Source organism: Silurus meridionalis, chromosome 17, assembly GCF_014805685.1.
Source record: "Silurus meridionalis isolate SWU-2019-XX chromosome 17, ASM1480568v1, whole genome shotgun sequence".
NCBI lineage: Eukaryota > Metazoa > Chordata > Actinopteri > Siluriformes > Siluridae > Silurus > Silurus meridionalis.
In genome coordinates this window covers 17,569,915-17,592,307 of record NC_060900.1, presented here as the reverse complement: position 1 = coordinate 17,592,307, position 22,393 = coordinate 17,569,915, and the positions used below count along the sequence as shown (strand labels likewise).

The following is a 22,393-nucleotide window of genomic DNA, read 5'->3' as shown; positions in this document are numbered from 1 at the left end:
AGTCTTTTTATCCTCCATGCACCCACCCACACACTACATTTACTGATCCACAAACTCATGCACCTGCTTGATAAGTACCATCTTTAAAGTTATGAATGAATCTAGTTGCAAGTGGATTCAACTGCATTAATTTAATGCGCATGGTATAATACTGTGTGTGTGTGTGTTCAATGTTAATACTGATTTATACATGCCACACCATGATCATATGCAAATCACAAAGCACTTAGCAGTTTACACGATTTAGTTATAGTAAATGTATAATTATTTGTATTTATATATCAACGTCCGGAAAAAATACATTACTTAATTGAGAAATGCAACCCAGGACAATACACAGGGAAATAATTACTCAGCATAATACAGCAAATACTCCAGGAAAATTGTTTAAGTCCCAGTTGTGTGTGTGTGGATTCTGTTTTCCTCCCCAAATCCAAAGACAACAATTGTAGGATGAATTTTAAAATTGTCTGTAGTAATGAGTGACTATGTGATGGGTTGGCAAACTGTCCTGGGTGGGCCATGCCTTGTGTCCTGAGTTCTCTAGCATAGGCTCCAGTCTCCTTTATTACCCTGTGCAGTATAAGTAATATGGAATAAATACTCATAAAAAATAAATATATAAGACAATAGGTTATGAATGCACGAGAAAACAAATAAGCATGATGAATAAATACAGTAAAGAATAAACAGAAGAATAAATATTTAGAGTAAAAATGCAGATGGATGGAGAAAAATATAAATTGCACATGCAGAAAAACACAAATCATTATTTATATAGGCATGACTGTTTTTCATTCAAGTGCCAAGTACAAGGAAGGAATCACATCACTCAGGTTTTAGCTTCTCCGCACACGCTCTGTGTCTGCAAAGCATCCAATGTTGGGTCTTTTTTATATGTTTCTAAAGCTTTTAATGGGATAGCCTTGGCTTCTAGGCTTCTGAGGTCTTCAACTCAGTTTTTTTGCTCTCAGGTGAGGCTGAAGGGTGACTATGCCTTTGCAGTCACTGCACCAGTGCTGTAGAACAGCCATATCAGGAGCACCTTTTTATTTCCTAGTCTTGGGCTCAACACAGAGTAAAAGTAATAATGAGATTACGAGGACACATAAATAATGTCTTTGTATATATTCTTATATATGTTTTTATGCGTGCATGACACTTTAGGCAACTCTTGTGGTTTTCAATGTGGTTTAAAAAACATTTTTTTTAAAGTCCTTATTTTTCCTGCCTAAATGTGTGTCGCGACTTTAAGAGGCGTTGCGTGACGTCACGAGGACTGCGTAGTTATTCTACTTGCAGTGCACGCGAGTTCTACACACACAGGCGCGCGCTGTCTGTTTGAATTGTGCTGGACACCGGAGGAACCGTTGACCGGCGTGGTTAGAGCTCGCGCGTTACAAACTGAAGATAACATCACGCGCAAGAACATTCCTAAGGGGTCTCCTTTATCCCTGTAGACAGTCGCGTGCGAACCGAAGACGTTTTAGACTGGTGTTTGAGAACCCATGTGTTTTGTCTAGTGGACAGCGAGCTTTGTGAGAAGCGGTTTATTAGCAAGAGACAAAAACATGGCCTCGGACGAGCTGTCAACGAAGCTTCACCGGCGCCTGCAGATTGAAGAGGGCGCGGAGGAGCCGCACGCCGTGGACGAGGGTCGCGAGAACGGCGCGCACGAGAAAACGACCACGGCCAACGCCGACTCAGAGCTGGGAGCAAAACTGCAGCGGCGCGGCGAGCTGAACGAGGGAGTGGGCGATCACCAGCAGCCCAGCATGAAGGTCTTCAACCCGTACACCGAGTTCAAGGAGTTCTCCAGGAAGCAGATTAAAGACATGGAGAAAATGTTTAAGCAGTAAGTACGCGCGCGGGGTGTGCAAGCCATTATTTCATAGGTTGTAGGTGTAATACTGGTTTTGCCATCCATGCGATAGCACGAGAGTCTACAAACACTCTCGTGGTATAATTACAAATCTTTGTTTCGTTCAATTATGGATTTGGCAAAAAACTGAGCATTTTCAAGCTTATCATTCATCTGTTCATGCTCTTCAACGAGGTCATGGTCATCACACAAACCCACAATGCAAGTTACAATCTCGTCAGTGCACAGGCATGAATGTGGCAAGTGATCTTTGAGTACACAAGTGTTGTGCCTATGCTATAGGTGTGTCTCACAAATGTGTGTGTGTCATAATTCCAAGATCTTGGACAGCCCCACCCAGGCTGCCTTCTTTTGTGCTGCTTGAAACACACACACACACACACACACACACATAACCTACTTAATGCCATCATTGCATTAAGCCTTATAAAGTGAGATTATTTTAATGCACATTTAGTTTTAGGAGAACTGCTCAACACTGCATTTCCTAGTTCCATTTGCACAAGAAGCATAATTGTCTTGAACAAGTGGTTCCCAGAGGAAGTGTGAAAAAAGAACTGTGTCCCAACCTCCTGCCCTGCGTTCCTGTTCAGCTGTGCCCAATGTTGTATGCTTTAATAATTTAAAGTTAATTAATTACTTAAGGGGTTCCGTTGAGATGTAAATTCTCTGAAGACTTTCTGCTGGGTCTAAGGGGACAATCAGCTGTGGTTTATAACCAGTTTCTAAATGTCCCTTTTAACAGGAGGTATTGCACTAAGACTGTAATCGCACTTCCTCTGCACACATTTTCTTCTTCTTTTTTGTGCAACAGACAGAGCTGTCTTTGTTTAACCACAGAAAACTGTCCAGTATACAATTAGCTGAAGCTGTGAGCAAAGTGTGCTGTGGTTTTTTTTTTTTTTTTTTTTTTAAGGACCGTGAACTTGTGCATGTTTTGTTTTCTGTTTAGCAAGAAAAGATTTTTAGATATTGTAAGTTACTCACTCATGCCTAAAAGAGCCAGATGGTGATAAACAAAAAAGCATTGATATTTCTTTAAGGTGATTCTTTAAAAAAATAGCTTTACATGGGCATTTTCTTTTTGGTGACCCTTTTTGCTGACCCTACTGAGTTCACTGATTCTTTATAAACAGCTGTTGGACTGCTATGACTGAGTGTAGCCTGTTTTCTTGGCAGATTTTATGCCACATAACAGATGCAGTGATCTTTCCTTGTTCTTATGCTCCCACATGAAGGACTTTATCAAAGCTGTATTTACTGCTGCCCCAGGTGCAGCTGTATTAGGCTCCCAGTAGTAATGGCTCCCTAAGGGTGTTGTAATGCACGTTCTGAAAATGAGCTTGCAACACTCAATATTTTCCTGCTGCTCAAGTTTATGGCCAGTGTATTCCACATAGATAAGGGATATTATGCAAGACTCTATCTCTGCCAGTGAGTTGATGATCGACCTCGTTTTTAGGTTGTTATTCTTATTAGGGGTTTGACTTTTTCACAGAGTTCAGGTCACTCTATTCATTTTGTTTAGTTGTCCATGCAGGAAGCAGCAGATCTAATCAGAAAAGAGGGGAGTAGCTCATAAAGGTTGGTCTGTGTAATCACTCTGGCAGTGTTTATACAATTATTCAAAAATGATTTAACCAGTTGTTTCCTTGTGTTGTCATTCTTGAATTCACTGATTCTATGTTCTGGCCAATCTGACATTTGCATTGTTGTGGGGAAAAGGGATGTGGCTGACTGGCTACTGCAGTTAAACTTTTACCAAATTGAGTAAAGGTTTTTCTTTTTTTATCCTGACCTTTTTATGTACTGTTTTTTTTTTTTGTTGTTTGTTTTGTTTCCTGCGATAAGCTCACTCGTGAATGGTGCAGAGCAGTGACTGACCCTTTGTACTGATTGTACTGTGGTCTGACTTTTACATTTCACATCTGACCCTGTGCTTAAGGTGGCATTAATGAATGAGAATAGATTGCAAAGTGTTAACTCTCAGTGCGATTAAGCACTTTTTATATCGAAGATGATGTAATGATCTACATGTAGTTATTTAACACTAGGACTATAAAAAACATCTAATGTATTTTGTAAACTTTTTCTCTTATCAAAATTTTGCATGCTACTTAATATAAGTAAACTTATGTAAATAAGTAAATAAAATCAGTTTGTGCACTTTGGTGTATTGTGCAACACATTGGTAAGGCTGACTGTGCCAGCTGTGAAACCAACCGCAAGTTCATTTTTATCCACTTAATTTAAGGTTTGCTCCATCATATCGTATTATGGACAAATGGATTGTAAAGAAGTCTCCAGTGTCAGCACTTTAAACAGTCAAAAGTAAAACAGTAATTTAAAAACTCTTCTGGTCAAGAAAACCTTACTGTTGTAAAGTAACTTAAGTTTGTAGCTGCTATAATGCAAGTGATAACAGGGATTTCTTTTTATTTTATTTTGAAGACATTCCATAGAAATTAGATGTAACTATAAAAGTGTTAAAAAAAGCACATGCTGTTGTTTAATAAATAAAACTGTTTGGCATTGGTAAATGGTTGAGGTAGAAGATGAATCAAAACACATTGTGTGCTGTGCTGTCAGTTGGTTTGTGATAAAGTTTGAGATGCCTGAGGTTATTAATGAACACAAAGGTGGGGTTTGGGGAAGCATGGGTTCTGTATTCCATCAGCAAGCTGTTAAAATGTTTTATTACACTAGAATGTTAAGGTCGTCCCCACAATAAAATCGTGCAGTAGGTGTCTAATAGAAAGAGTCTTCATTAGAAACATAATCTCCATTATTACTTTTGACATTTTGCTGATGTGATATCTTTGAAGGTGTTATCACATTTGTATAGATTAGCTTTCAGATTTGATCAAAGATTGTCATCCGTGGGTTGAGCAAATACAACAACGAAGAGAACACAATAACAAAAGATCAGAGGAGCAATGCTGGTTCTGCCCAGGCTTTGGGCAATTTACCACAAGTTTATTTCAAATCCCAGTTCAGTATCCTACATATGCAAATGCAAGGCTTGTACAAAAATTGCAAGACATGAAGCTTTAAAGTAGAGCTTGTTTAGTTGGAGCATAGTTAGTACAAGTTGCAATAGTGAGGTGAACTTAAGACAATTTTGCATTATTGGCATGTATTCCAATGTACAATTTTGTCTGTTAAATGTGCTTGAAAAAGTGCTAAACAGAAACAAGATTTTACATTTTTTAACTGCCCAAACACACCCATGTGAAGTGTTGCTTTCGGGAAATCAACCTGAACCTGTTGCACTGATCTTCTGCTTTTGGTGTTGCCTATTAAAGACTATTGTTTATTTCAACCTTGAAGGGTGAATATACTTGCAGGAATGCATGAGCTGTATACCGAGTACTGTGAAATTTCCTCTGAATATTTAAAGATTCTTAGTAAATACATATTTTTTTTTCAATACTTGTTAATGTTATTTATATGATTAGCCAGATAAACGCATAATCCCCAGGAGCCATTTGGCCAGCATAGCAGGGTTCTGTTCTTTACTATTAGTGGGTTTAATAGAGAATGCAATCTGCTTAATTCACTCTGTGCATATGCTTATTGGCTTTGTACTGTGTGTGCATTTGAGGGGGATCGTTGGGTTCTTTAGGCAGACATAAGATCTGTTTCTACTTTGAATGATGCATGTTTTTATGTGCATCACTGTTTTCCTTAGGATATTTCATCTATAAGATAACATCAGAAATACCTAGAAATGCAGTGGCATGTAATGTCTTGTTATAACTCACTCAGTTGGTGTTAGTGCTTTCAAACAAAAATGTTCATTTTCTATTATGAAAGAGTTTGATTTTCCAAACCCTGTGAGTGTAATTAAGCTTCACAGCCTAAATTATTAACAATCGTGTATGCGTGGGTTTCCTTTTGGTTCTCCAGTTTCCTCTTATCTCGCAAAAACATGCTTTAAAGATGATTTATTTTGCCCAGATGATCCCAAGCACAGTATTTGCTGTATATGTGAGAAAAGATTCATGAATATTAACTATAAAAATGATTTGGTGCAATTTTGGGTTGTTTCCTGGTGCGGTGTTTATGTGGCAAATCACATTTGGCATTAGTTTGCATTGTGGATTTTTAGAACGGCAAATGAAGCATTGCAGAAGTAGGCAGGGACAATGTTTGAATGCTTTTCTGACGCTTTGGGCTGGTCAGATAATGAGTGTTGATGAGTTTTTAACATCATTTTTACATCATGTTATGATGTATTACTTTCTATGGGTTTTTACTGATTCATGACTGAAGACTGAGAGCGTGCACACTTTTTAATGAGAAGGAAAATAGCGAAACATATTATCCCTATTTAATGCGACTTATCTAACTATTAATGCTAATAAATCAATAGCACAGCATGGAGTTAAATGTGTAGAAGTAAAAAAAATTTGAGTTAGTAATATTTAAAAATAATTTAGCACCAGCTGCAATCTGCAGTTACTCTCTGATTTGCATTCTAAAGTTTTATTATCATAACTATTGATTATACAGACCAATTGGATTTCTGTTTTTTTTTTATTGGCAAAAATAAGACTCCTCCATATAGCTGCAACCTAATATTATAAAAACTAAGTAAAAACCATGTTGAGATAAATGCCTGTTCTGTAGGTCCGCTTTACTTTATCCCTAAATAGAGATTCTGTGCTCTCCACTGGGAATGAAACAATGTGATAATTTTTAAATTGCCCATTTCCTCATTCCTCTATTGCCCCTGTGGTAAAGAAGTCTGTATGCTCTGTTAGATCATGTTCTCTTTGAGCAAAAGAATGGTGGTGTTCCTCGCAACATGAACGTTAACTCTTCTTTCTCAACTTTTCAAGGTAGTTAGCATTTGGTTAAAGCATAAAAAGGTGTCTGGTGTTCAAGAACCAGAAAAAACGTAAGTCTAATGTATGGGGAAAACACACCTGCAACATGTTTGCTTTATATTCTGTGGCAGTTTCATTTTATTTTCTTCATTACAAGCAAAGATAAGCTGCCCGCACTCCTACACAACCCTACGTATGATTCACAGGCCACACGTCCACGCCACTGAATGACTCATAGAAGCAGCAGGCAGCATAGAAACTTGGCCACTTGTTAAGAACAGCCATATGCACATATTCAGTATACAGTTTAGTCAGTAACATGACTGTGACTGCTGTGACCCCAACCTGGCCTCTACAATGCATACTGTGTACAGGATATTCTAGTATTCTCAGGTACCCCTCTGCTATAAATAAACTCATGTTTTGAGCTGTCTGCAGTCATTGGCTGATGCAGGTGGATTAATCACCTTTATTTGTAATCCCTTCAGAGGGAGTGTCTTCAACAGCAGGTTCACCTCAGGGTCCATTCATTTTATTAAATGCATACTTTTTTTTTATTGAAGACAAAAGACCTTGTACTGTTCTCCAAGAATGTAATAATAACAGAAAAACAAAAGTAACAGGAATGAACCAGTAACCATATTAATGTTTTTAAATTCAACTTTGACAAAAGCTGTGTGGGATGGCATGAGCCATTGTATCTGGAAGATTCCCTGTGCTGAAGAATTCTGACTAGTTTAAACAAACAATGATTTGCTGCTGATAGCATAATGATGTAGTAACTCATGGCTGATTTACAGTATACTGATGCATAGGTGCACATTAAAGTATCTGCATCTCTGTTCAGAGAAGGGATTTAAGGCAATTTAAAGTAGCTGATAAGCACTTACAAAATCTTGGTAATTTGCTATTTGATTAAACAAAGCAGTGCATACAGTAGTAGTGAGGTTTAGATTTGAACTATACACTGGGCTCCTATTGTCCTCACTTCTTACTGGTTTGTGATTATGTATTTTAAATTATTTGCAATATTTTTAATTCAGCTCAATTTGTCAGATTTTCCTAAATGTAAACACAGTCTGAATACAGTCCAAAAGGAGCATATGATCATGCAGTATATTGTGGTTGTGCCCTTGACAAATGAGCAAAATATTTCACCAAAGCTGTGATAGTTTTTTTTGCATTGCATGTAAAATGCATTGTTTGAGGATTGCTTTGAACATACCATATGAAAACATCAATAAGGAGAACAAATTACTTCTCTCTTCTTCTGGTGGTTGAACCTGCTAACCCAACAAGCAGCTATATATAGAAAAACAAGCTTGTTTAGAAGTATAAGTCTGTGTATGTTTTGGTTTCTTATGTTGCCGATAGCCTATGTTTGTTGCTTCCATTATGACTGCTTGATCTTCCCCTGCTTTATATGAATGTGTCAAAATAGAAATAGGTTGTGAAATGGTTTCCTCTGCAGTTTTTGCTCTTCTTAAAGGCTGCATTATAACTACTTGTCATGTTCTGTGAATTTTTCGAAGAAATCGGTAAGCAATCTCTAACTTTTAACTCAGCATGATTCAGATAAGATGAAATCTTTCTTCTGAATTTGATGGCGTGTGAAAGATCCATACTCCTTCAGTTAGTAGTCAAATATCCCGTCCACAAACTCATTTTACATTAAGACGTTTATTATTTATAGTCAGTTTACAGAAGATTTGTGAAATGATACTTTTGCATGGGAATACCATATCTGGAATATTTGCAGTGTGCTCTGCAGCCACATTTTTTAATATCAGTACATTCTCAAGGCATTTTAAAATGTTAGAAAACTTATTTTGACTTTCTAACTGCAGTTAAACCTGAAAACAAAACTACTGTTGCTCATTAAACATTCTATTTCTTATACAATTATTTAATGGTTGTATCTATTTATTGGCAAAAATAAGACTCCTCCATATAGCTGCAACCTAATATTATAAAAACTAAGTAAAAACCATGTTGAGATAAATGCCTGTTCTGTAGGTCCGCTTTACTTTATCCCTAAATAGAGATTCTGTGCTCTCCACTGGGAATGAAACAATGTGATAATTTTAAATTGCCCATTTCCTCATTCCTCTATTGCCCCTGTGGTAAAGAAGTCTGTATGCTCTGTTAGATCATGTTCTCTTTGAGCAAAAGAATGGTGGTGTTCCTCGCAACATGAACGTTAACTCTTCTTTCTCAACTTTTCAAGGTAGTTAGCATTTGGTTAAAGCATAAAAAGGTGTCTGGTGTTCAAGAACCAGAAAAAACGTAAGTCTAATGTATGGGAAAACACACCTGCAACATGTTTGCTTTATATTCTGTGGCAGTTTCATTTTATTTTCTTCATTACAAGCAAAGATAAGCTGCCCGCACTCCTACACAACCCTACGTATGATTCACAGGCCACACGTCCACGCCACTGAATGACTCATAGAAGCAGCAGGCAGCATAGAAACTTGGCCACTTGTTAAGAACAGCCATATGCACATATTCAGTATACAGTTTAGTCAGTAACATGACTGTGACTGCTGTGACCCCAACCTGGCCTCTACAATGCATACTGTGTACAGGATATTCTAGTATTCTCAGGTACCCCTCTGCTATAAATAAACTCATGTTTTGAGCTGTCTGCAGTCATTGGCTGATGCAGGTGGATTAATCACCTTTATTTGTAATCCCTTCAGAGGGAGTGTCTTCAACAGCAGGTTCACCTCAGGGTCCATTCATTTTATTAAATGCATACTTTTTTTTTATTGAAGACAAAAGACCTTGTACTGTTCTCCAAGAATGTAATAATAACAGAAAAACAAAAGTAACAGGAATGAACCAGTAACCATATTAATGTTTTAAATTCAACTTTGACAAAAGCTGTGTGGGATGGCATGAGCCATTGTATCTGGAAGATTCCTGTGCTGAAGAATTCTGACTAGTTTAAACAAAAATGATTTGCTGCTGATAGCATAATGATGTAGTAACTCATGGCTGATTTACAGTATACTGATGCATAGGTGCACATTAAAGTATCTGCATCTCTGTTCAGAGAAGGGATTTAAGGCAATTTAAAGTAGCTGATAAGCACTTACAAAATCTTGGTAATTTGCTATTTGATTAAACAAAGCAGTGCATACAGTAGTAGTGAGGTTTAGATTTGAACTATACACTGGGCTCCTATTGTCCTCACTTCTTACTGGTTTGTGATTATGTATTTTAAATTATTTGCAATATTTTTAATTCAGCTCAATTTGTCAGATTTTCCTAAATGTAAACACAGTCTGAATACAGTCCAAAAGGAGCATATGATCATGCAGTATATTGTGGTTGTGCCCTTGACAAATGAGCAAAATATTTCACCAAAGCTGTGATAGTTTTTTTTGCATTGCATGTAAAATGCATTGTTTGAGGATTGCTTTGAACATACCATATGAAAACATCAATAAGGAGAACAAATTACTTCTCTCTTCTTCTGGTGGTTGAACCTGCTAACCCAACAAGCAGCTATATATAGAAAAACAAGCTTGTTTAGAAGTATAAGTCTGTGTATGTTTTGGTTTCTTATGTTGCCGATAGCCTATGTTTGTTGCTTCCATTATGACTGCTTGATCTTCCCCTGCTTTATATGAATGTGTCAAAATAGAAATAGGTTGTGAAATGGTTTCCGCTGCAGTTTTTGCTCTTCTTAAAGGCTGCATTATAACTACTTGTCATGTTCTGTGAATTTTTCGAAGAAATCGGTAAGCAATCTCTAACTTTTAACTCAGCATGATTCAGATAAGATGAAATCTTTCTTCTGAATTTGATGGCGTGTGAAAGATCCATACTCCTTCAGTTAGTAGTCAAATATCCCGTCCACAAACTCATTTTACATTAAGACGTTTATTATTTATAGTCAGTTTACAGAAGATTTGTGAAATGATACTTTTGCATGGGAATACCATATCTGGAATATTTGCAGTGTGCTCTGCAGCCACATTTTTTAATATCAGTACATTCTCAAGGCATTTTAAAATGTTAGAAAACTTATTTTGACTTTCTAACTGCAGTTAAACCTGAAAACAAAACTACTGTTGCTCATTAAACATTTTATTTCTTATACAATTATTTAATGGTTGTATCTATTTAGCAAAATTTGCCAGAACAACATTAAAAGGGCTAAACCATGTAAAGTAGTTTCCTGTGACCCTTCACAGAATAGGACTGAGCTCTGAGGTCTCACAGCTGGCCGGAAGCTCGGGACATCACACTGCTTTGTTTTAAAAGCGGCTTAAAATTTTCTATGTGAACTGACATCAGGCTTGACATGTCCCACATGATTCCATGTAAGCCAAACCAGGTGGTCCGAGTAAACCATGACTACTCTTTGGAGCAGCTTCTTTAAATGACTATTTCCTTAAACATTTTCACTTGCACACAGACTGTTTGACACCAGTCACAGCTTCTTTTCACTTGTGAAAAACAGCTTAGCTAGAAGAGTCACTATAGTACATGGCTTTGTACTAGGTCTATATTTAAGCAGGGCGTTTTCTTAAAATTGGCAAAAAATTATTATATTAAACTTGATTTTAGTTTAGATTGCGTTTTTTGGGAGCATGTCTGAAGACTGCCTTACTGAAAAGGTAATGACCTCAAAGGTCAATCAATCAACATTAATTACATTTACTACAGTGCTACAATTATTACGCTTCAAAAATAAATATTTGAGAAAACGATAATCTACAAGTACAAGTCTAAATGATTAATTGTTTTCCTTAAATTATTTTTTATTATACCTTGAATCGCGAGAAGCATATGGTGGTCAGAAAAGCCTGGGGTTTCTGTTGTGGCAGGGCAGAGGGAACAAATAATTGAATCATTTTCTCTCTCCACCCACACTTGTATGCACACACAGCACTGCACAGAGTTCCATTATACATGTGTGTTTCTGACTGAATACATTTGTAACTTAAGTAGGCTATCTTCCTAACTGTACTCAGGCTGCAAGGGTTTTCCCATGTCTGTACAGGTTAACCGTTGCTCAGCAACCAAGGATTAAGTCACAGATTGGCAAATGGAGAAAGTGAGTGATCAGTAGAGTGAAGATCTGGAGTGAAACTGGACTGTCTATTTGGCTGCTTTCTCTCAAGGCTAAACCTTTTTCATCCATCAGGCTACCTCATTATTACATTTGTAACAGTGAATAAATATAATGTATTGATTAATTATATTTTTTTCATTGAATGATCTAATACTCTATAGGGGGATCAAAACCAGATTCTAAGCAAAACGTTTTAATTATGTTCACACAATATTTATTATAAAGAAATCAAAATGTAAAATACTGGAAATTACGCTGTGCTTACAAAAGTATTGGGACACGACCTTTCCACCCATAAGTGGTTCTTCCTCAAACTGTTACCACATAGTTGCACCACACAATTGTATATGATCCTGTCCTAATCTGAATTTTCTAACACCCGTGTGACTGAATGAGCACACATTTCTACAACCACATCACACTATCTAGTGTAACACCTTGCCAGAAGAATGGAGGTGGTTATAACTGCAAATGGGGACTAAACATGGAATTAAATGTTTAAAGAGCACATATGAATGTTATGGTCAGATACTTACAAACCTTTGTCCATATACTGTTTGCCCCAGTTCATATTTCTAAACACAGTTAACTTAGGCTACTTTTGCTTACGTTAGCCACTTGTACACCTAATTCGGGAAGAATCTTGCACCCCTCACTACAAGTCAGTTCTTTATTCATTTACTCCACTTACTGAATAGTCCTTCAGTATAAACCTTTGCCCACAAAGGCCCTACACACTGCTTTATAGGACCAATAACACTGCTAGGTTTACGATTTTAGTTCTGCGAAACATTACACACAAGTAAGCTTTAATTACCTGGTGTACTGCAGAAACACATTATACATGTGGCTCGCACCAAAAAAAAAAAAAAAGTATCAAATGCATAACAACTTGAATCCCTGTCACAAATTATTGCTATTAAATATTTCTTCTTCTTTTAGCTGCTTTTAGCCCATTAGGGGTCACCACAGCGGATCATCTGTCTCCATACTACTCTGTCCTCTACATCTGCCTCTTTTAAACCAACTACCTTCATGTCTTCCCTCACCACATCCATAAACCACCTCCTTGGCCTTTCTCTTGGCCTGGTGACTCCATCCTCAGTATTCTTCTATCGATATACCCGATGTGACTTCTTTGCCAAATCTTAATCATGCTTCCCTCATCTTGTCTCCAAAGTGTCCTACATGTGTACATGTCCCTCTGATAAACCTATTTCTAATCCTCTCCATCCTCATCACTCCCAATGAAAATCTCAGCAGCTTCAGCTCTGCCACCTACAGATCCACCTCCTGGCTTTTAGTTAATGCCACTGTCTCTAAACCATACAACATAGCACGTCTCAACACAGTCCTATTAATTTGACCTTTCACTCTTGCAGATACCCTTCTATGACCAATCACTCCTGCCACTCTTCTCCACCCACTCCACCCTGCCTTCACCCTTTTCTTCACTTCTCTAACAAACTCCTCCACCTTCTCCACCTCTTCTCCATGCAACCGCACCACTCCACTGCCCTCCCTGTCATTCACACACATGTACTCTGTCTTACTCCTACTGACTTTCATTCCCCTTCTCTCCAGCACATACCACCACCTCTCCAGGCTCTTCTCAACCTGCTCTCTACTCTCACCACAAATCACAATATTATCCCGGAACATCATAGTCCATGGAGACTCCTGTTTGACCTCGTCCGTCAACCTGTCCATCACCACTGCAAACAAGATAGGGGTTTAGAGCCGATCCTTGATGCACTCCAACCTCCACCTTGATCCAGTCTTTCGTTTCTACTGCACACTTTACTGCTATCACACTGTACTCATACATGTTTTGCACCACCCTCGCATACTTCTCTGACACACCTGACTTCCTAATACAATACCACAACTCGTCTCTCGGCACCCTGTGTTACACTTTCTCTAAATCCACAAGCACACAATGCAACTGCCTTTGACCTTCTCTATACTTCTCCATCAACATTCTCAAAGCAAATATTTTATCTGTGGTGTTCTTCCTTGTCATAAAATTATACTGTTGCTCACAGATGGTCACCTCTTCTCTCAGTCTGGCTTCCACTACTCTTTCCCATAACTTCATGGTGTGACTGATCAACTTTATTCCCCTGTAGTTACTGCAGGTCTGCAAATATCCCTTATTCTTAAAAATGGTACCAGCACACACTTCCTCTGCCTGGCCAATCGGTTGAAAATCCTTTTCTCCTTCCTTAGTGTCTTAATTCTCATACAGCTTCCTATATGCCTTTTCCTTGGCTTTTGCCACATCCCTCTTCACCTGCTTTCACCTCTCTTTGTACTCCTGCCTACTTTTCTCAACATTCTGCTGATCCCAATTCTGTTTCACCAACCTCTTTCTCCTTATGCTTTCCTGTACTTCCTCATTCCACCACCATGTCTCTATCTTTCTTTCTCTTTCCAGATGTCACACCAAGTACCCTCCTAGCAGTCTCTATCACTTCTGCAGTAGTTGCCCAATCATCCAGCACCTTTTCACCACCACCGAGCCCCTGTCTGATCTCTTCCCTAAATCTCACACTACAGTGTTCCTCCTTCAGTTGTCACTATTTCATTCTTTTTTTTAGCCCTCAATCCCCTCCTTTGATCCATTTTTCTCCCAAGGCATCGTACATACCACCATCCGATGCTGTTTTGCCACACTGTCTTCTGCCAATCTCTTTCAGGTTGCATCTCCTGCATAGAATATATTCTTCTACTCCTCCTTTGGCCAACTGAAGCCTAATTTCTACCGGTATCCTGTTGGCTAACAATACCTTTGGCGGTAATCGAGGCCTCGAACAAGCTGCTATATAATTGGAGCCTGCACTGCCTGCTTCTCTATAAGCCCTGCCCTAAGAAGAATAGACATTAAGATCACGTTGAAGATTTAGAAGGATCTTCGTCTTTTATTCAGGTTAAGGAATTCTTAGAACTGAGTGACTTGTGTATTAGAAAACGGCGTTTCCAACACAGAGTGAAATTATATTGCTAAGATGATACACAATCAATGCTTTTTTTTAAATCTTGGTTGCATCTTGTTTCAAGTTCTCATAAGAGACATTTAACACACTGTGTCCTATTGCCCTTTCAGCATTGCATCTTTAATGTGAATACCATAACAGACTGCATATCCATTTCTAATTGTGTAATAGTGTACATATCACTATTTCCATTTTCAGCATATGTTCCTGATTAATCACAATACATTTCTTATAACATTTATTCAAGTCAGGGACAGGAAGTCACTCTGAGTCAACACTGAGTTTTGATCTACAGGAAAGTTAATTGCACTCACTTTACCTCACTGCTCTCCACAAGGAAATGAGGCTTTGGCCAGTTTCCTCAATCAGTCTGGCTCAAAGACTTATTAGGTCAAAATGGAGTGCTGCTTTTCAGTTCCTGAGAGTTGCACTTGGTGAAACTGACAGTTATGCTGACTCCTTCCTCCTTAGGATTTTAGGTTCAAGTGTTTGACAGTGTTCTGTACCACATCATGAAATGTTTGCTGACAACAGTGAAGCATTGTTGTGCTTTTCACTGCTGCCTATTGTTGAGCCTCCCTACTTGAATTAAAGTCAAGTGACCTTGTGTAGTTCTTGTTGCATGCAGGCAGTTTAACATAGATTTGATAAACAGTATGTTAAGTATAAATAAATATATAATCAGTTTTGGGTGGCAGTTGGTTGCATTATACTTGCAGAAAAGCAACGGTTGTACTACTTGCTAGTAAATTATGCATACTGATCCTATTGAGCATTCTGTTTTATAGTACAGGTCTGTTGAATCTACACAGAAGGTAATTTCTTTTTAGCTTATTGTAGCTCTGAACATAGGGCCAAAATCACAGGCTTTTTACAATTATTCTTTTTATTTAATTAGTTACATTTAATTTTTTATAGCACAAACTCATTCACTTTAATTGGCAGCGGCTAAACATAATTGGGTTTTAATTAAAAATACCTAATTTATATTGTGAGAGATTTATTTACCATTTTTCCGTGTCTGTGCTTAACATTGCTGCAGAAAAATATGCTTTCTTGGTTCTTAATAACATGAGCAGCGATTTCTTTTCCCTCATTAACGTCAGAAAGGAGGGGAAACGTGAGGTTGGTGATGGAACAGCTGTTCATATTGGCTGTAATGTATGTGATTGCAGGAACTTGTTTTGGAGGCATTAAATGTAATGAAAGTTTTTTCCAAGAGAGAGAAGGTACAGGTTTGTAAAAAAAACTTCTATAATATAAGTGTGAACTTGTAGACATGTCATGAGTTAATGCAATAAAAATAATGCATGCCAAATACCCGTATGTTTTTGGGTGACTAGAACACTAAAAATAAAAAGATAGAAAGGGCTCAGCTGACTTTCATTTTGATTTTCTCCCACTATGTGGTCTCGCTGATAACTTGCTACAGTCACATTAGTGCTGATGTATCATTACACTCATTGCGTTCACTCATTGTTTCATAGTTCGGAGGCTTCATTGCTTCAGTGATACTCAGGAAGTCTGATTGCTGTTTGTGAAGCTGTAGTACATAGTAGTTCTCCTGTTGTTTTATATACCTCTATCATCTCTTTCAATAAACATGCCCAGTGTCATATGGTAAGTAGGATTTTAGTTTAGTTTGCAAACATAAAGAGCTGACGTTAGGTGTGACATGATGCAGCAGATAGTGTGACGGTGATTTGACATCCCAGGAACTGGATTTGAGGCCTAATTGAAAGCGCACACACACAGACACCCACACAGGATTATTAGGTATTGAATAATTGATATGCAGTTGTCAGACACAGTGCAGTACACATTTAATATGGGAGTAAAAGGTGTATGTAGGGGGTGTGAGACAGACCCCAGCATGGCTCCTTTGTCTGGTGACAGTAGTACTGTTGCCAGCTGTGAAGACAGATGGATAGAATTAGACTCCATATTCATGAAGATTATGAGCACAGAGATGGGGGTACTAAGCTAATGGGGCAGAAACACCCATTACTGAGTACATGCTGGTGTGCCAACCCACTGGAGTGACCCTACTGAGATTTAGGCATTCATAGTGATATGGTACCGGTACTGTTCTTTTACTGCCAACATCTACAAAAACTGTGTCTGCATGTACATTTTTTATTTATGCTTTTTCACCTAGGCAATGCTAATCTGCTTTTTCAGCAAAAAGAGGTGATCAAACTAAATGGGGATAAATTTAGCCAGACTTTAATTTCAATTCAGTAAAAAGGACAGAAGAGCAGAGGTTAAAGCCATACACTCTTACTTCATGACAACTTCCAGATGAGAGGTGCCCTGTCAATTTACAGTGTCAAAAGACACTTACTTTGTCTTTTGTGTCAGCGGGATCTTGGTTGGTTGAAGAAAAAAAAAAAACACTGGACTTAGTATTCCCTTACTGTTGCTGGACGAAATAGCCATCTCATCCAGCAACATAATGAGATTTCCATGTTAGAACATGGGATTTCCTTGTTAGAAAATCTTGGCACCTATGAAATAGTGACTTGCCAAATCTGCTGTAATAAAAGGTTGCAGTATGAATTAAGGTCTCTAAGACACTAGGTTTGTACATGTAATTTCAAGACACATTGCTATTACAATACAAAGTGGAATAATGGTAATGCATTTTGGTGGGTTCTCTAGATTTTGTGTTCACATTTGTGTGATTTGGGCTGTTTGCTTTGAGGGTTTGGGATTATTGAAGTATGAACACTGTATAAGTTGAGATCAATGCAGGGAGTATTTCCTTGAACTCTTGGATTTGCTTAAATTGATCCATAGTGTGGTCTACATGATGTGTGGAAGCTGTTTGTACACACATGCCAGATAACGCGATTTACTCAAATTCTCATGTTACTTTCTGTTGTGCATTTCATGATGCCAGAATCTTATGGGGTCAGAGGTAAAGGTAATCTTTCTTTGGACTGAATCACTGTAATTAGCTTACCTTTGTTCATGGATAAAAACAATACAGTGCCTGATGATTGCCCATGCATTCACAAATATTTATTCTGGGACTTATGTATACATTGTCAACTTTCATAAATGATCTTCTTCTCACAGATTGGACAGATATCTACTTCACTGTCTCATCTATCAGATGCAATAATGCCTCAAGTATCGGATTCAATAAAGCCTAGTAATAATACACTAAAATGCAATCACTGGAGTAATTAAGCAAATAGAGCTAAATTGTATTGAATATATTTATGGTAGGTTCTGGAAAATGAAGTTAAAAGGCAGTAAAGTTCACACCACAAAACAACACAAAGGAAATCAATATTTTCATGTAGTTGTGTTTTTTGTTTTGTTATGAGAAACGCTCAGTGTAAAACTTTGGTGAGAAGGGTTTTGATAAATTTTCACTTGTCTTCCAAAGCTTCAGTGGTTAGGCTTGAGAACTGCCTCTCAAGCATATCTAATTTTACACACATGAAAACTGAGGCTATGAGGAAGTATCTTGTTGATTGTGCTTCCTTTGTGCGTATGTGCATTGCTTGCATGTGTGCGTTGCTTGTGCGCGTGCACACTCTCGCTAGATCAATTATTTGTTTTGTCTGCTAGTTTCAGCTCACCTCAGTCACATGGTGTTGTAGAAAGTCAGTTTAAGTAGTTATATAAGGAAAGCTGCTTTAGTAGTATTCTGCATAAATAAAGGGAGTGGCAGTTTGAAGAACCCTAAAGTGCTAGTTTGAGTCCATGTGCAGCAGGAGTCATTAAACAACTGTCTAGACTGTATGATTACTTAATGCATTAATCTTATTATTAAATACTGATTAAAACAAATTCAGGCTTTATGATTGCATTTTTCTTAGTTTTTCTCCCTATTGTTATGATGATTAATCTTTTCCTCCCCCTGTAGGTTACAGAAAATATTCCTCTGAGTTCTGCTTCTCTGTCTAGGTGTACAGTGCATAAGTAACTTTAACATTAATGTATGTTTGCAGATATGACTCTGAGAAGGATAATTACATTGACCTAATGGAGCTGAAGCTGATGATGGAGAAGCTCGGTGCTCCACAGACTCACATGGGCCTGAAGAATATGATCAAAGAGGTAGACGAAGACTTGGACGGCAAACTGAACTTCAGAGAGGTAAATGAGCATTTAACAATGTGCTATCTAGAGTTGCTTTTTTTATTTATTAATTTTATAATAGTGAAATGTGATATCCTTCCTTCCATTCTTCAGTTCCTCCTGATCTTTAGGAAGGCAGCAGCAGGGGAGCTGGCCGAGGACAGCGGGTTGTGTGTCTTAGCTCGTCTGTCTGAAATTGACGTGTCCACTGAGGGTGTGAAAGGAGCCAAGTCTTTCTTTGAAGCCAAAGTAATATATATATATTTTTCCTTTTACTTAATTGCAAAAAAAATATTTGATGTCTATTTATTGTTGGGTCTTCACAAATAAAATTTAAATAAGATTAAAATCAATTAAACATTCAAGTAATAAACTTTTATTGTCATCAAACCTCATTGAGTTTGGTATTTATAGGCAGTTCCTTTTTTAATTTTTCCATTTAGTTTGTCCTTATGTAAACAGATCTATTTTTAAAAACGGGCACACACAGTGCATTATACTAATTCATTCATGCATAAGAAAGTGTCATGTGTTATACTACCTGCTGTTGAGTTGGCATGTACATGACCATATTGATTTAGGAGAAATGCTGTGTTCAAGGTGAGGTTGCAACCTGTAATTTCCACTTTAAACATTAAATGCCACAGAAAATTCTCCCTCCGCTGGATGTTCTGCTGGATGTTCCAATAACTCTGTGCATGGTTCACCATGTAAAGTCTCCTTTGTCTACCTTTAAATTAGTTTATATCATGATCATCTTTAGATTAATATACACATACTGTACTTTGTTACCTATGTAACAGCAATCATACGTATTACTGTTTTGAGTAGAGAGATCGTTAGAGTTTTTGCGACAAAAAATGTGGATAGAGTAGCTTTTTTTTTTTTTTTTTTTTTTTATATACATGCTTTGACAAACAAAAGACATGCTCTATATGCCTGGTGTTTTTATTTTATTATTTGCATAAGTACTGGCTTTACTTGAAATTGCACTGCTATGTCTTTCTCACCATTGACCATTGTTCTTGTCAAGATAACAATTCCATGGTTCCTTGTAATCCACTGAAAGGTTACAATAAATATTACAACTTATCGTTAATAAAAGCTATTTTCTCTTGTATCAGGTCCATGCCATTAACGAGTCAAACCGTTTCGAGGCGGAGATCCGTAACGAGCAGGAGGAGAAGAAACGGCAGGCAGAGGAGAAGAAACAGAGACAAGCGGCATTCAAAAATCTTCAGTCAGCCTTCAAATGACCACCCACCAGTTCTATTAGAGCTCTGCTTTAACCTTCCTCATCTTCCTCATGTTTGTGTCAGTTTCATGTTTATCAAAACACCATAGCAGAGATACTATGCAATGATTAATTTTTTTTTTTTAATATAGAGGTTTTCATTCCAGCTTCACTTCCTTAGTGAGTAATCATAGTGGCAGTTTTAAGCTTGCAGTGATTTCTTAGATCCTCACTCTTCGTCTCTCTCTTGATTTTGAAATTGGTGTTGCCTAAGGATGTGACTCTTTGCACTGGACTGGGTGTGTCACTTGCCTAATTGATATAGTTTAACACACCTTTTTGCATGTATGTGAGGGCTTTCTATTTCAACTTCAGTATCATAGTATTCCTTAGTAAAATAAGCAATGCACAGGGTGACTTTTTATTTTAAAGGGAATTTTTTTTTTATGATTTTAAGCTGTTGGTTCCTATTTGAGCATCCAGTCCATTGTGATCCTCTGTATTCAGCGTCATGCATTGTGACTAGGCTTAATGGTATCCTTGGTAATTGGGTTCGCACAAAACTAAACACAAAAGCCTTGCCTAAAAGAGTTCTCTATTTTTACACTGTCGCTTGGAAAAGGAGTCTGAGAACATGCATGTTTGTTCTGCTGTGTTGGATTCTATTTTATTTTTGTATGTTCTTTTTGAAAGAAAACTGTGATGCCCTGACAATCTTCCCCTTCAAAGGATCTCTAACATCAGTTTCTGTTGCTTTATCAATGATGAGGAGTCTCTTGCTCACAAACCCCCTGCACACAAACATTTCCATCCTCATTGATGCCTTTTATTAGTTCTCATTATTGTTTATCTAGCCAGTCTTTGTAAAAAGTAAAAAAAAAAAAACACCATAGTATTTTTTCACACGCCATCAATACGCTGTTGTCTGTTTTGTATCAGACATGTTCATACCTTTTGTGTACGTTTTAACCAAGATGCTCTCAACAGTGCAAAGTTCAACATTCATCTCCTCTTTATAAATGCATGCACTAACTCTTTAGTGTCAGGTGCCTGTGTGTGTGCGCACACTATAGCCAGTAAACAGCTTTATGCATTTGTAAATGTTGAAATGTAATCTGGTGCTGGCATTATAATAGTCGTTTACTTCTCTCAGCAAAACCCTTTAGAGTGTGTTTGAAAATATACTCTAACATTGCAGCAAGTAGATTTTTATTTTTCTGCATAGTGTGTAACATCAGAATGGCAAATACGTTTTTAATAACTTTGATTCTGCAAATATTTTACTATGGACAAAAAGGGCACATTGTTGTAGACCAAATTCATGCTTCCATTTGGATGCTTTTAAATCATAAATGGATTTCATTTGTTTGTCATTTAAAGATAAAACGTGTGTGAGTCACAGCACATTTTAGCACAGGGATGTGTAAAGAGTCAAATATTTTTTTTTTTCCAGAAATAAACTGCATTTAGTTTTGTATAGTGAGGGGCCTTTTAAAAATGTTTGTCTCCTTAAAATTCCATAATTTGTTTGCCAAATTGTCTCCCTTCACAATGTCAGCTGTTTCTTACAAAGTGTTGTTCTATGATTTAAATTTGAGAATTTCTGTACTTTTAATTTTTGAGGGAGTGGCCTGTTATGCATCCTGTTTTGTTCCTGTTAAGGATATTGTATTTGGAGTCATTGGCAGGCTGTGATGATTTGTATTATGAATAAGCAAATAGGTGCATGACTATGTTTTAAAGCTTTATAGACTTTAAATGTATTTGAGTGTTCTGCAGATTAAATGTGGGGTTTGAGCAAATAATCGTGTTTGGGTGTGTGTATATGTGTGTGTGTGTGTGTGTGTGTGTGTGTGTGTGTGTGTGTGTGTGTAAGTATTTTTATTTTATATATATATATTATATATTAATTAGTAGTAGATTTTTGATACAAACACTGGAGTACCTGAGGGGCATAACGGTATAAAAAAATGATTCTTCTCAAAGGCTTCACTATCAATGTTGATTTTACTATGAAAATAATGTACATCAGATACACTATAAAAAAAGGTGATTAGACACGTGGATTTTCCTAAAACTGTTACCACAACGTTAAAGGTACACAAATGAATAGGATGTCTATGGTATTCTGTAGCGTTACATTCACTTGAACTGGGAGACCCAAACCTGTTTGTGCATGACAATAACCCTGTGCACAAAGCAAGAACCATGAATATTCATTGTAGAATGTAGAAATGGATTTCACATTTTTTGATTATGGTTATT

The 22,393-nt window shown here is 37.4% G+C and overlaps 1 protein-coding gene across 1 annotated transcript; it reads left to right on the top strand.

The window, feature by feature from the left end:
- The first annotated feature begins 1,297 nt into the window (after positions 1-1,297).
- Positions 1,298-21,933, top strand: efhd2 (EF-hand domain family, member D2). The gene is made up of 4 exons (XM_046871475.1): positions 1,298-1,855; positions 18,765-18,912; positions 19,009-19,143; positions 20,019-21,933. The coding sequence occupies exons 1-4, from the start codon at positions 1,572-1,574 to the stop codon at positions 20,148-20,150; spliced, it is 699 nt and encodes a 232-aa protein (XP_046727431.1). The 5' UTR covers positions 1,298-1,571; the 3' UTR covers positions 20,151-21,933.
- Positions 21,934-22,393: the final 460 nt, after the last annotated feature.